The sequence below is a fragment of the Lutra lutra genome, chromosome 1 (genome assembly GCF_902655055.1).
Source record: "Lutra lutra chromosome 1, mLutLut1.2, whole genome shotgun sequence".
NCBI lineage: Eukaryota > Metazoa > Chordata > Mammalia > Carnivora > Mustelidae > Lutra > Lutra lutra.
In genome coordinates, this window is record NC_062278.1 from 210628819 (window position 1) to 210641106 (window position 12288).

At 45.1% G+C, this 12288-nt stretch overlaps 1 protein-coding gene across 2 annotated transcripts in view; it reads right to left on the reverse strand.

The window, feature by feature from the left end:
- Nucleotides 1–12288, reverse strand: part of NWD1 (NACHT and WD repeat domain containing 1) — a 61681-nt gene that overhangs the window by 8970 nt on the left and 40423 nt on the right. For both annotated transcript variants that reach the window (XM_047698685.1, XM_047698677.1), the window contains 4 exons: nt 10406–10614; nt 6423–6695; nt 5304–5394; nt 892–1046 (listed from right to left, as the gene is read on the reverse strand). In XM_047698685.1, coding sequence (XP_047554641.1) covers nt 892–1046; nt 5304–5394; nt 6423–6695; nt 10406–10614 — 728 coding nt within the window. The remainder of the gene's footprint in view (nt 1–891; nt 1047–5303; nt 5395–6422; nt 6696–10405; nt 10615–12288) is intronic.

A 12288-nucleotide genomic window follows, 5' to 3' on the forward strand; every position in this document is an offset into this window, starting at 1 on the left:
GGTATGTGTTTTTGGATTTCCCCATTTCTAATTTTTACATAGTTAATTATCCATAAATACCAAATGCAACGGGGGATCCTAGATCGGATCCTGGAATAAATTAAAAAAGGACATTGGAGGGAAAGCTGGTGAAATTAGAAATCAGTTAATAGCATTGTCCTAATGTAAATCTTTCAGTTTTGATAGAGCTCGAGTGGCATGAGGTACTAATATTAAGCAAGCTGGGTAAAGAGTAGGTACACATATATGGGGCCTCTCTTTGTTTTTTTGGCAACGCTTCCGAAAATCCTAAAACTATTCCAAAATAAATCACGTGTTAAAAATTTATCAATCAAATGCTATAACCCACATGAACAAAAAGCTCTTTGGGGTCCTTAATAATCTTTAAGAATGTGAAGAGATTCTAGGGCCAGAATGTTGGAGAACTGCTACTTCTTTTTTTAGAGAGAGAGAGAGAGTGAGTGTGTGCACATGTGAGCACGAGGCAGTGGGGAGGGGCAGAGAAAGAGAGAGAGAAGCCTTGGAGAGACACTCTGTTGAGTATAGGGCCCCACATGGGGCTCGATCTCAAGACCCTGAGACCATGACCTGAGCCGAAATCAAGAGTCAGAGGCTTAACTGACAGAGCCACCTAGATGCTCTGAGAACTGCCATTTTATTACGTGTGTCTCTCAACAGCCTGAGAACTTTGAGCTCAATGGGAATTTTCCTCCAAGTTCGGTGGGAAGGCTATATCCTTTGTGAACATTTTGGTGGGATCCCTCCCCCACATCCTCTCAATGACCTACCTTGTTCTGCCTGCACTAGTTTTTGTCTCTATATTTCGAAGCCAAGAGACACCTAAGGAATCATACTTTCTGTTCCAAAGGTGGAGTGAGGACGACCCCTCACCTGAATGAGCGCATCCCGGGACCCAGTAATAATCAGGTTGTTCTCAGGACCAAAACCGGCTGTCTCCACCGTGTCCTCGTGTTCAAGGTCAGTGGCCATAAATCGATGAACCCCCTGTGAGTCGGCCAAGAATATCCTCACAGATCTTCCAAACCCTGAAACGGAAGGCATGGGATTGTCCTTTTCATTCCTGGAGGAGCTCGAGAGTCATTCCATTCAGTCAACAAAGATTTTTCCGAGCACCTGCCATGAGGGAGACGGAAGGAATATGGCGCAGAACAAGAGAGACATCGTCACCCAGCCTGTGGTCACGGGGAGGGGGGCAGCTGACCACAGCGATCCACACGCTCACAGAAAACAGCCACGTTATTTGTCATCACAAAACTGTTCGTTCCCAGATTGCTGGGACTGCCTAATCTGGGCTGCTCAAGGTGTCCCAGGACCCAGCACAAAGCTGGACATAAGGTAGAAAATGTTTTGCAGATGGAAAGGAGGGAGGGAGGAAGACAGGAAGGGTAAGAAAGCAGTTACAATGTGCGATGAGGACAATGCAGTCAGGGGGCTGGGTGCCGTGTGGAACAATGACACAGAGACACACGTGGAGGCGGAGGCAATGTGAAGACGGCGGCAGGGACTGGAGAGATGAGGTCACAAGTCAAAGAATCACCAGGCAGAAGCGAGAAGGCGCAAAAGAGAAAATTCTTCTCTGGAAACTTTGGAGGGAGCATGACCCTGTCCACATCTTGATTTTGGATTTCTGGCCTCTAGAACTATGAGAAAAGAGATTTCTGTTGTGTCAAAGACACCACGTTTGCGTGGTCATTGGTTGCAGCAGCCACAGGACATTGGAGCGGACATTTGAGAGCGGGGCTAGCACCGGAAGAGTGGGAACAGCGGGAGATGACTGGGAGGTAGGAAAGGCCTGGGTATGTCTCAGGAGCAGCACAGAGGCCCCTGTGGCAGGAGTGGTACGAAGGAGCAGGAAATGAGGGAGTGGGGGGGTTGCTAGATTTAACACAAAACAAAAGACCCAACCGGACAGTTCAATTAATTTGAATTTCAGATAAACAGTGAAATTCTGGTTAGTATAAGTGTACCCCAAATATTACATGGCTTATTTTTATACTGAAAACTTGATTTGTCATGTATCTGAAATTTAACTGTATTCTGTATTCAGAATGGGCATTCTGCATTTTCTCGGGCGCCCCAGCCAAGGAGACTGGCTCAGGTGTGCTCCAGACACCGGCTGGGTGAATGCTTTGTTAAGAGGACCCCTGGCAGTGTGGGAAGTGGGCAAAGGCTAGGTTATGCAGCTCATCCAGGGCCCGCAGCCCTGGGGGTGATGGTGTGGGACGCTGAGCTATGCACCTGGCCTGCGCCAATCGGTTCTGTTTCCTGGAAACCCTGGAATCAGGTCAGTGCAAGAGAAGCTGGGGGCCGAGCATCCATTCTCCTGCCTCTCCAGGCCCTCCATGGAATTGTTTCACTGAAGTCCACTTGAACCTGAGGCTCACACAGAAGGGTGTTACGGGAAACGGATCAAAGGCATCAGGATTGCTGCTATCCAAGGATATCTGTGTTCCATTCTTGTGTGGGGTGTCAGAGATTTTGGTCGGCTGTGTAGGTGGTCAGCCTGTCTACATACCCGCCCCCAAGAAGAATCCTGGACACCAAGGCAGGGTGGGCTTCCCTGGTTGGCAGGACCCTGTCGTCACACCCTGTTGCTGAGAGAAGTAGGCGCTGTCCATGTGCCTCCACGGGGAGGGGACACCAGGAAGCTCATGTCTGCCTTCTCTGGGCTCCACGCGTCTCTACCCTTTGTTGATCTTCATCTGTGTCCTTTGCCTCCAATAAATTGTGAGCATGACCCTTTCTGAATTCTTTGAGCCTTAGCAAGTCACCAAACCTGACAGTGAAATGGGGACCCCTGAGATGCAATTCCATTTATGGCACTAAGAAATCTCTGCCTGATCTTAGCTGAGCTGGGATTGGGGTACCTCTCCTGAGCAACAGGTGGGTTCCCGACACTGTGGATGGGGGAAACTGCTCGGGCTCCCCCTCACTGGCTGTTGGATAGAGCCACACTTGAGACCCACTGTGACAAGGTTCTAGGTCACTGAGGTCCTCAGCAGCTTTGGTCCTTGGTCCCGATTCTATCTTGGGCTTCTATCCAGCGTTTTTCTTTCTTCTGTCATTCCTATTCCCCATGCTGCATTTCACACACACTTATGACACCTAAAATTCTTTTTTTTTTTTTTTTTAAGATTTCATTTATTTATTTGACACAGAGAGCGAGACAGGGAAAGCGGGAACACAAGCAGGGGGTGTGTGAGAAGGAGAAGCAGGCTTCCTGCTGAGCAGGGAGCCTGATGCAGGGCTCGGTCATGACCTGAGCTGAAGGCAGATGCCCAGTGACTGAGCCACTCAGGTGCTCCCCACCCCCCCCACCTAAAATTCTTTTGGAAACAGGACGGAAGATGCATTACCAGTCAGTCACCCATCAGTCAGCCTTGGAGTCTAAGTGTTTATCCATTCGACCTGTGCTCTCCGTGCAGGTGTGGTCACCATGAGCCACGTGTGGCTCTTACTGTGGCCAATCCCAGTCGAGATGAGCTGTCTGTGAACAATACATGCCAGGTTTCATATCCCTGGTACGAGAATTTTTTAAACGTGAAATAGACTGTTAATAATTTTTATATCGATGGGGCGCCTGGGTGGCTCAGTGGGTTAAGCCACTGCTTTCGGCTCAGGTCATGATCCCGGGGTCCTGGGATCGAGTCCCATATCAGGCTTCCCATGCTTTGTGGGGAGCCTGCTTCTCCCTCTCCCTCCCTCTCCCCCTGCTTGTGTTCTCTCTCTCTCTGTCAAATAAATAAATAAAATCTTTAAAAAAAGATTTTTATATTGATTTCATGTTGATTTTTTGGGTGTGTTGGTTTAAACAAGATCTGTTATTAACATGAATGACATCTATGTCTTTTTGCCTTTTTAAATAGAGGTATGAGAACATTCGGTTATAAATGTGGCTCATGTTTGTGGTTTGCCTTGCTGGACAGCGCTGGTCTCCCACTGTCTTTGACCCCTGGCAAAGGCATTATAGAAGTCAGGCTGGGGCATCTGGGGGGCTCAGTCAGTTAAGCGTCTGCCTTTGGCTCAGGTCATGATCCCAGGGTCCTGGGATCGAGCCCTATGTCAGGTTCCCTGCTCAGTGGGGAGCCTGCTTCTCCCTCTGCTCCCTGCTTGTGCTCTCTCTCGCTGTCTCTGTTGTTATCTCTGTCTCTCTCTCAAACAAATAAATAAAATCTTTTTAAAAAATCAGGCTGATTTTAGGGCAATGCAAATGCCCTGAGATTATGATGGTGGATATATGTCATTACACATCTGTCCAAACCCACAGAAGGTACAACACCCAGAGTGAATGGTAAGGTAAGCCATGGACCTTGGGTGATGATGGTTTGTCAAGGGAGTTCATCATTTATAGCAAATGCACCACCGTGATGGGGGACGTTGATATTAGAGGAGGCTGAGTAAGGTGGGGTAGGGGGTATACGGGAAATCTCTGTACTTTCTGCTCAATTTGGCTGCAAACTCCAATTTGATCTTTTTTTAAAAAAATATTTATTTATTTAAGTAATCTCTACACCTAAGATGGGGCTCAAACTTATAACCCTGAGATCAAGAGTCACACACTCCTCTAAAGGAACCAGCCAGGAGCACCCCCTCCCCAAACTGATCTTTAAAAAATAGTCTTAAAAAAATAATCAGGCTGAGGAGTTGGTCATCTGATGGCTACCTCCTATGAAGCCTTCCCTGACTGCCTTAGACTCAAGAATGGAACCCTGTCACACCCTCCCCTAGCCCCTCATTCTTGGCTGGCCGTCACACCAACCACTCTGCCTTGTGGCTGCCTTACCGTCTGCCAGCCTGGGAGCCCCTCCAAGCAGGGGTCCTGTGGGCTGGCTCATCCTTGAGCACACCCCATCACCTCACGCGGCACCCCTCCATCCCCGTCCCTATCTGGCAGGGATAACCACCGTCATCTCAAAGACAATGAACAAGGGTTGGCAAGCTACAGCCCGTGGGCCACAACTGGCCTGCCATTTCTTTTTGTATGACCCAGAAGCTCAGAAGACTTAGTTTCACAAAAATAAAAATATGATTCCTGTTTTGTGGCAGGTGAACATGATATGAAATCCACATTTCAGCCTCTGTAAACGGGGTCTGAGGGGCACATAGCCTCGCCCGCATAAGATAGAATCTGTGGCAGCTTTCACGTAGGATTGATTTGTGATGACAGAGACCACCGGGTCTGCAAAGCTAAGGTGTGCACTGTATAGCCCGCTGCAGAAAAGGTCTAGGACGGCCCCCAGCCCCCTTGTCCCCTCTGCTCCCCCAACAAAATCTGTAGCTACCTGCTGCTAGAAGGGACTCATCTTCAGAGAGTACCAGGAACCTCACAGCTTCCGGAAGCTTCTCCAGCAGGCTGTCTCCTTCAGGGGAAACCTGCGCAAAGTCAAGGATGTCCATCAAGCATTTCCACAGAGTGAAGGGTCCAGGGTCAGGGACTTGGATGCAAGGCTCTGCTGCTCACCAGCTTCGAAGCAAATGTTTCAGCCCTTGGGTGCCTTAGTTTCCTTATCTGTTAAATGGGCCATGGTGCAGGACCACAATATGGGGCCATCATGGGGGGGGGGGTTCCCCCTACCCTGCTCACAGTCAGCCCTCAAGCCATGGCTGCTAGTATTATTTTTGTTGATGCTGCTTTTGTAATCAACTCAGGGACCTGGAGAACATCCCAGCACCTGTTTTCTGCCCCTGGGGAAGCTCTGGAGATCTCAGGTAAGATCGAAACACCAGATATAATATATAAAAAATATATATATATATATATATATATATATATATATATTCACTTTTATTTAGCAGGGGCAGGAGAAAGTGAATTTCCTCATGGCTGTTACTGCTGACTTTTTAAAAAACGAAAACAAAAACATGTTTTTTGGGGCACCTGGGTGGCTCAGTAGGTTAAGCGTCTGCCTTTGGCTCAGGTCATGATCTCAGGGTCCTAGGACTGAGCCTCGCATCAAGTTCCCTCTGCTCAGTGGGGAGTGTGCTTCTCCTTCTCCCACTCCCCCTACTTGTGTGCTCTCTCTCCCCACCATCCTTTTTTGCACCATCCATCAGAGACACTGTTCTGCAAGTTTGCTTTTTTTCTACTTTATGTGTCTGGGGTAGTAGTTCTCAAGGGGTGGGGAGGGCCATTTTGTGCCATCCCCGCCAGCTAAGGACAGCTGGCAATGTCTAGAGACATTTTTGGCAGGACCGAGTGCCAACAACGACCCACAGTGGCCTGCCCCCAGGAAACACCAAGGCATGTTTCCTGAACCGCGCTGAGTTGCAAATCCCTCAATTAAGAAACCAAATGTCATTTAGGGAAAGATCAAAGGTGAAGTGGTTTCTCCCAATTTCTAGGACATCTGAGCACTTTGGAGCTGAGCGATGCGGGCGCCACGTTCAGGAGAGGGACTTACCAAAGAGATGGAGCCCTTGCTAAACCCGGTCACCATCTTGCCTTGCTTATGGACCGAGACCCCACAGGTTGGTGTTTCTTCTTTGACGCTGGATAAATGTTGCCTCCCCTGCAGTGTTCCTGTGGCTGAGCTCCACAGACTGACCATGCCAGCCTCAGACACGGTCAGCAGCATGGCCCGGGAAGCAAGTGCCCTGGTGCATATCCAGCGGTCAGAGACATCTCCCAGGATATGGAAAACCAGCTCTGCCGTTTCCAGATTCCAAGCACTGATCTGATGGAATCGAGGGAAAGAAGAGAAATCTCAGCAAGAGACCTGGGTTGCAAGTTTTCCGAGGTCAGATGCAAAACGTGTGCTTTTTCATAGTGCATGCATTTTATTTTCAACACTCTTAGTTTAAAAAAAAAAAAAAAAGGCAGAGGTGGAGAGGAGGTGTCCTGGATTAGATCCTAGAGTAGCAAAAGGGCATTTGCAGAAAAACTGAGGAAATCCGAGTAAAGTCTGAGTGAGGTTGAGAGAACTTTAGCAATATTAATGTCTTAGCTGTAACGGATGTTCCCTAGTTATGTAAGACGTTGACATGACAGAAGACTGGATAGAAGGGCATATGGGAACTCTCCATAATAGCTTTATAACATTTTCGTGAACCTAAAATTTCTCCAAAATAACAGTCTTAAAAATGGGAAAAAAGGGGCCCCTGGGTGGCTCAATCATTAAGCGTCTGCCTTCGGCTCAGGTCATGATCCCAGAGTCCTGGGTTTGAGCCCCACATCATGCTTCCTGCTCAGTGGGAAGCCTGCTTCTCCCTCTCCCACTCCCCCTGCTTGTGTTCCCTCTCTCACTGTCTCTCTCTCACTGTCAAATAAATAAGTAAAATCTTTTTAAAAGGGTGGAAAATGTCAGCCATACCATATGCATTCACATATCTGTTCACTACAAGTAATTCTTGATTATGGGAGGTTTCATATTTAACCTCACCCAAAAAAGTACCTTTTCAAATCAATAGTAACCAGGGTGCCTGGGTGGCTCAATCGGTTAAGCGACTGCCTTGACTCAGGTCATGATCTTAGGGTCCTGGGATGGAGCACGGCATTGGGCTCCCGGCTCAGCAGGGAGTCTGCTTCTCTCTCCATCCCTTCACCCAACACAAATGTGAGTGCGAGCACTTGCTCTCTCTTGCTCCTTCTCAAATAATAAATAAAATCTTAAAAAGAAAGAAAGAAGGGGAGATTCAAAGATCTATGTATAGGGGCACCTGGGTGGCTCAGTGGGTTAAGCCTCTACCTTCGGCTCAGGTCATGATCCCAGGGTTCTGGGATCGAGCCCCACATCGGGCTCTCTGCTCAGTGGGGAGCCTGCCTCCCTCTACCCCCTCTCTGCCTGCCTCTCTGCCTACTTGTGATCTCTCTCTCTCTGTGTCAAATAAATAAATAAAATATAAAATAAAGAATGTACTTAAAAAAAAAAAGATCTATGTATAAGGAAAGTTGTTTCAGTTATTTAAAAGTACAAAGAATTGGAAACAACCTATTTGTCCAGTAGGAAGGGATCAGTTTAATAAACTATAGAGGAGTCAAGGCAAGGACATCTCACAAATCTCTAAGCCTTCTGTTTCTGAAGAATGTTTGAGGTTGTGGGCAAATAAAAACAGATTTATGAAGCTGCATAGCTAGCTTTCTATATGGTTTGATCCCCATTTTGTGTTATACTTATACACACGAGTATTTGTACATACACACCCACACACCACAGAACACAAACTCATGTAAATGTTATAACAGTGGTTGTCTTTGGGATTAATTATTATTATTTTTTATTTCTTTTTTTAAAGCTTTAAAAAAAAAGATTTCATTTATTTATTTGATAGAAAGAGCAAGCACAAGCAGGAGGAGTGGCAGGCAGAGGGAGAACGGGGCTCCCCGCTGAGCAAGGAGCCCCATGTGGGGCTCGATCCCAGGACCCTGGGATCATGACCTGAGCTGAAGGCAGAAGCTTAACTGACTGAGCCACTAAGGCACCCCTATTTCTTTCTTCCTTTCTTCCTTCCTTCCTTTCTCTTCCTTCCTTCCTTTCTTCCTTCCCTCCTTACTTCTTTTCCTTCTTTCCTTATTTCTTCCTTCCTTCCTTTCTTTCTTTTTTTAAGATTTATTTTAGGGAGAGGGGGAGCAAGAGAGAATGTCTGAGTGCAGGGAGAGGCAGAAGAAGAAAATCCAAGCAGACTCCTTGCTGAATGTGGAGCCCAACACTGCCGGCCTTGATCTCACGACCCTGTGATCATGACCTGAACCAAAACTAAGAGTCGGACACTCAACCAACTGAGCCACACAGGCCCCCCTATTATTTCCTTTTTTTTTTTTTTTTTTTTACTGTGTTTTCCAAACTTACGCAGTTTGGAAATCAGTCAACACTTCCCTAATATTTAAGTCTGCTATGTCAATAATAGTATAATGAATGCATGTTGTGTAACTTCAAATTTTGTATTAGTCCCTTAAAAAAATTAAGAGGAAACAAGTAAAATCAATTTAAATAATGTATTTGGTTTAACCCTATGTCCAAATGCTACCACTGCAACATATAATTAATATCAAATTACTATTGAAATCTTTTACATTATTTCCACAGTACTAAGGCTTTGAAAGCCAGTGTGTGTTTTCTACTTATGGCACATTTCAAGTGCTCAGTTTCAGTCTTCATAATTGAAGTTTGGTGGTGACCCCCCATATTGGACAGCACAGTTTATAAGCTACCAATATTACTTATGTTAACAACTGCCCATTACTAATAAAATATAATAATTAATAGCTATTAAATATTTGGTGCTTACTCTGCACCAAACACTCTGCCAGGTGTTTTAGTCATTATCTCATCAGGTAGATGAAGAATGGAGGCAGAGAGGTACAGTGATATGATTAAGATCACTCAGCTTGCAAAGAAGTCATCTGGGAGTTAGGTACAGATTTTTCCCCATGCCTTTAGTTCCTAAGCTTTCACCCACTGTTCTACTGTGTCTCTATTCATCATACAATCAGATCGTAGGGTTATAATTGACGTAAGGGAATAACATGGCAGAATACAGATTGTTTTCAGGTGTATGTGGAATATTTACCAAGAGAGACCCTAAAATGAGTCTCAATACATCTGAAAAGATTCATCATACAAATGAAATTAAGTTAGGAAAGAAAAAGGTAAGCTACCTGGGAACCTTTCAAATATCTGGGAACGAACAACATCCTTCTAACTAGCCTGTCAACCAAAGAGAAAATCAAAAGGGAAATCTGAAAGTATTTTAAACTGACAGTAAATGATAATATGACATAGCAAGTTTTGTGGGATGCAAGTAAGGCTGTACTCAGAGGACAATTTATAGCACTAAAACGACCAAATTTAAAAAGATTAGGGATGCCTGGGTGGCTCAGTCAGTTAAGCCTTCTACTCTTGGTTTCTGCTCAGGTCACAATCTCATGGGTCAAGAGAGTGAGCCCTGCATCAGGCTCCCTGGTGAGTGGGGGGGTCTGGTTGAAGATTCTCTCCTCTGCCCTTCCCTACCAATAAATAAATAAGTCTTTAGTTATTTATTATTTTTAGGGAGAAAGAGTTAAAGAGCATGCGGAGAGGGAACAGAGGCTCCGCTAAGTCTGGAACCCAATGTGGGGCTTGATCTCATGAATTTGACATCATGACCTGAGCAGAAATCAAGAGGCAGAAGCTTAACCAACTGAGCCACTCAGGTGCCCCAATAAATATATCTTAAAAAAAAAAAAAAAAGATGAAATGTCTCAACTCTTAGGGTCAGAAAGAACTATCAGAATCACCTAATCCAACTGCGTAGTTTGAAACCCCTTATCGCATCCCATCCAGTGGTTGTGCACCCCTGTTTATGCCCACCCCCCCTCTCAGGGACCCCACCTCCTAGAAACAGCGTATGCTGTCTTGGAATGCTCTAGTAACAGCTTTCCTTTAAAAACAGGACAGGTGTTTGTTACCTTTGAGCCAGATGCCAAATATACAACCTTCTTTGCTTCCTCCACGTGAAGACTCCAGATCTCAGGTTCAGTGGGATCTCTTGAGCCTCTGTCCCAAATGATGAATTTCTCCTGCCCAGAGAGTAAGTCCCACAGACGCAGCGTGTGGTCCTTTGAGGCAGAGAGGGCAAGCGTCCCTTTGGCAAACACTTTCACATACCTCACCTCTCCTGTGGTAGACCAGGGGGTTGGGAGAATATGTTAGCTGAAAACATTTTGACTTTCCAACTCCCAAAATGCCTGTTGGTTTGGAAAAGATGATGGATTCGAACATAACCAAATTACAAATAAGGGAATGTGGCAAAACTCAATTAAGAGTGCAACTGGTTGAGATTAAATCAATTGCCCTGATGTGACTATGTAATAAACAGAGCTCATGGCAATTTAAAAAAGCTCAGCGTCATCCTGGGAGTGTTTAAAATCAACAAACATGTAAAAACAAGGTAATGTTATGGAGAAGATTTTACAATCATGGAGAGATATTTTCCAAGCAAAACACAAAATTCGGAAGACATAAAGAGGAAAGATTGATCAATTGAATTACATAAAAATGCAGAATTTTAGGAGGATGAAATATAGTTGAAAGTCATATGACAGATCAAGAGAAAATATTTATAATGTATAACAGATGATGGAGACTCTCCTTAATAAACAAAAAGTTCTTACAGATAAGCAGGGAAAATACAAACAACCCACTCAGAAATTGGACAAAGAATATAATGCCGTGCAAGTGCTTGAGCCGGGGCGGGGCGGGGCAGGGGGGGAGGGGCAGAGAGAGAGGGAGAGAGTCTCAGGGAGGCTCCACACTCAGTGTGGAGCCCTGTGCAGATCTCAATCCCATGACCCTGAGATCATGGTACCTGAGGTGAAATCAGGAGTCGGACATTTAATGTACTGAGCCACCCAGACGCTCCTGGCAAAAATTTTACAGATTGATTACTAGACTACTGACAAAGATATTCATATTGTCCTGATGGATGTATAAATTGATGTAAGTTTGTAAAGGGTAATTTGGTAACACTAAAAGTTAAAATGTGTAGTCCCTTGGTTTTGTTAATACACTATAGTTATGTAAGATGTTGCCATTCTGGGAAAGTGGATACATGGTAGGAACTTCTACCTCTAGAGAAGTATAGTGTAGAGAAGAAGGACTTCTCTGCACTATGTTAGCAACTTCTTGTGAGTCTAGAATTATTTCAAAATAAAATGCTCAGAAAAAGAGGGGACAAGGAAAAATGTGCATACAATTTGACTCAGAAATTCCACTTCTAGACATGCGTCTTGCTGAAATAATGGAACAGGTGTGTAAAGATACAGGATATTGGTTGCAGGGTTGTCTTATAAAAATAAAATTGCAAACAACCTATTTATGAAAAGGGAGTTGTTAAATAATATGGTGTAGGGGGCGCCTGGGTGGCTCAGTGGTTAAAGCCTCTCCCTTCGGCTCAGGTCATGATCCCAGGGTCCTGGAATCGAGCCCCACATTGGGTGCTCTGCTCAGCAGGAAGACTGCTTCCACCTCTCTCTCTCTCTCTGCCTGCCTCTCTGCCTACTTGTGATCTCTGCCTGTCAAATAAATAAATAAAAGCTTAAATAATATGGTGTATCCTTATAAAGAATGTTATGCAGCCATTAAAAATAATAAGATAGATCTATATATACCCCTAACCGTAATAAATTATTACAACAGCCAATACTTACTGGGGAGCTTTCTATGTGCCGAGTGTAGCTGTTAGTACTTTACATGTGTTAAACTCCTTTAATATCATAAAGATGTTGTGAGGTACTATTATTATCCCATTGTATAGACATGGAAACAGAGGCACAGCAGCTGAGTACAGCAG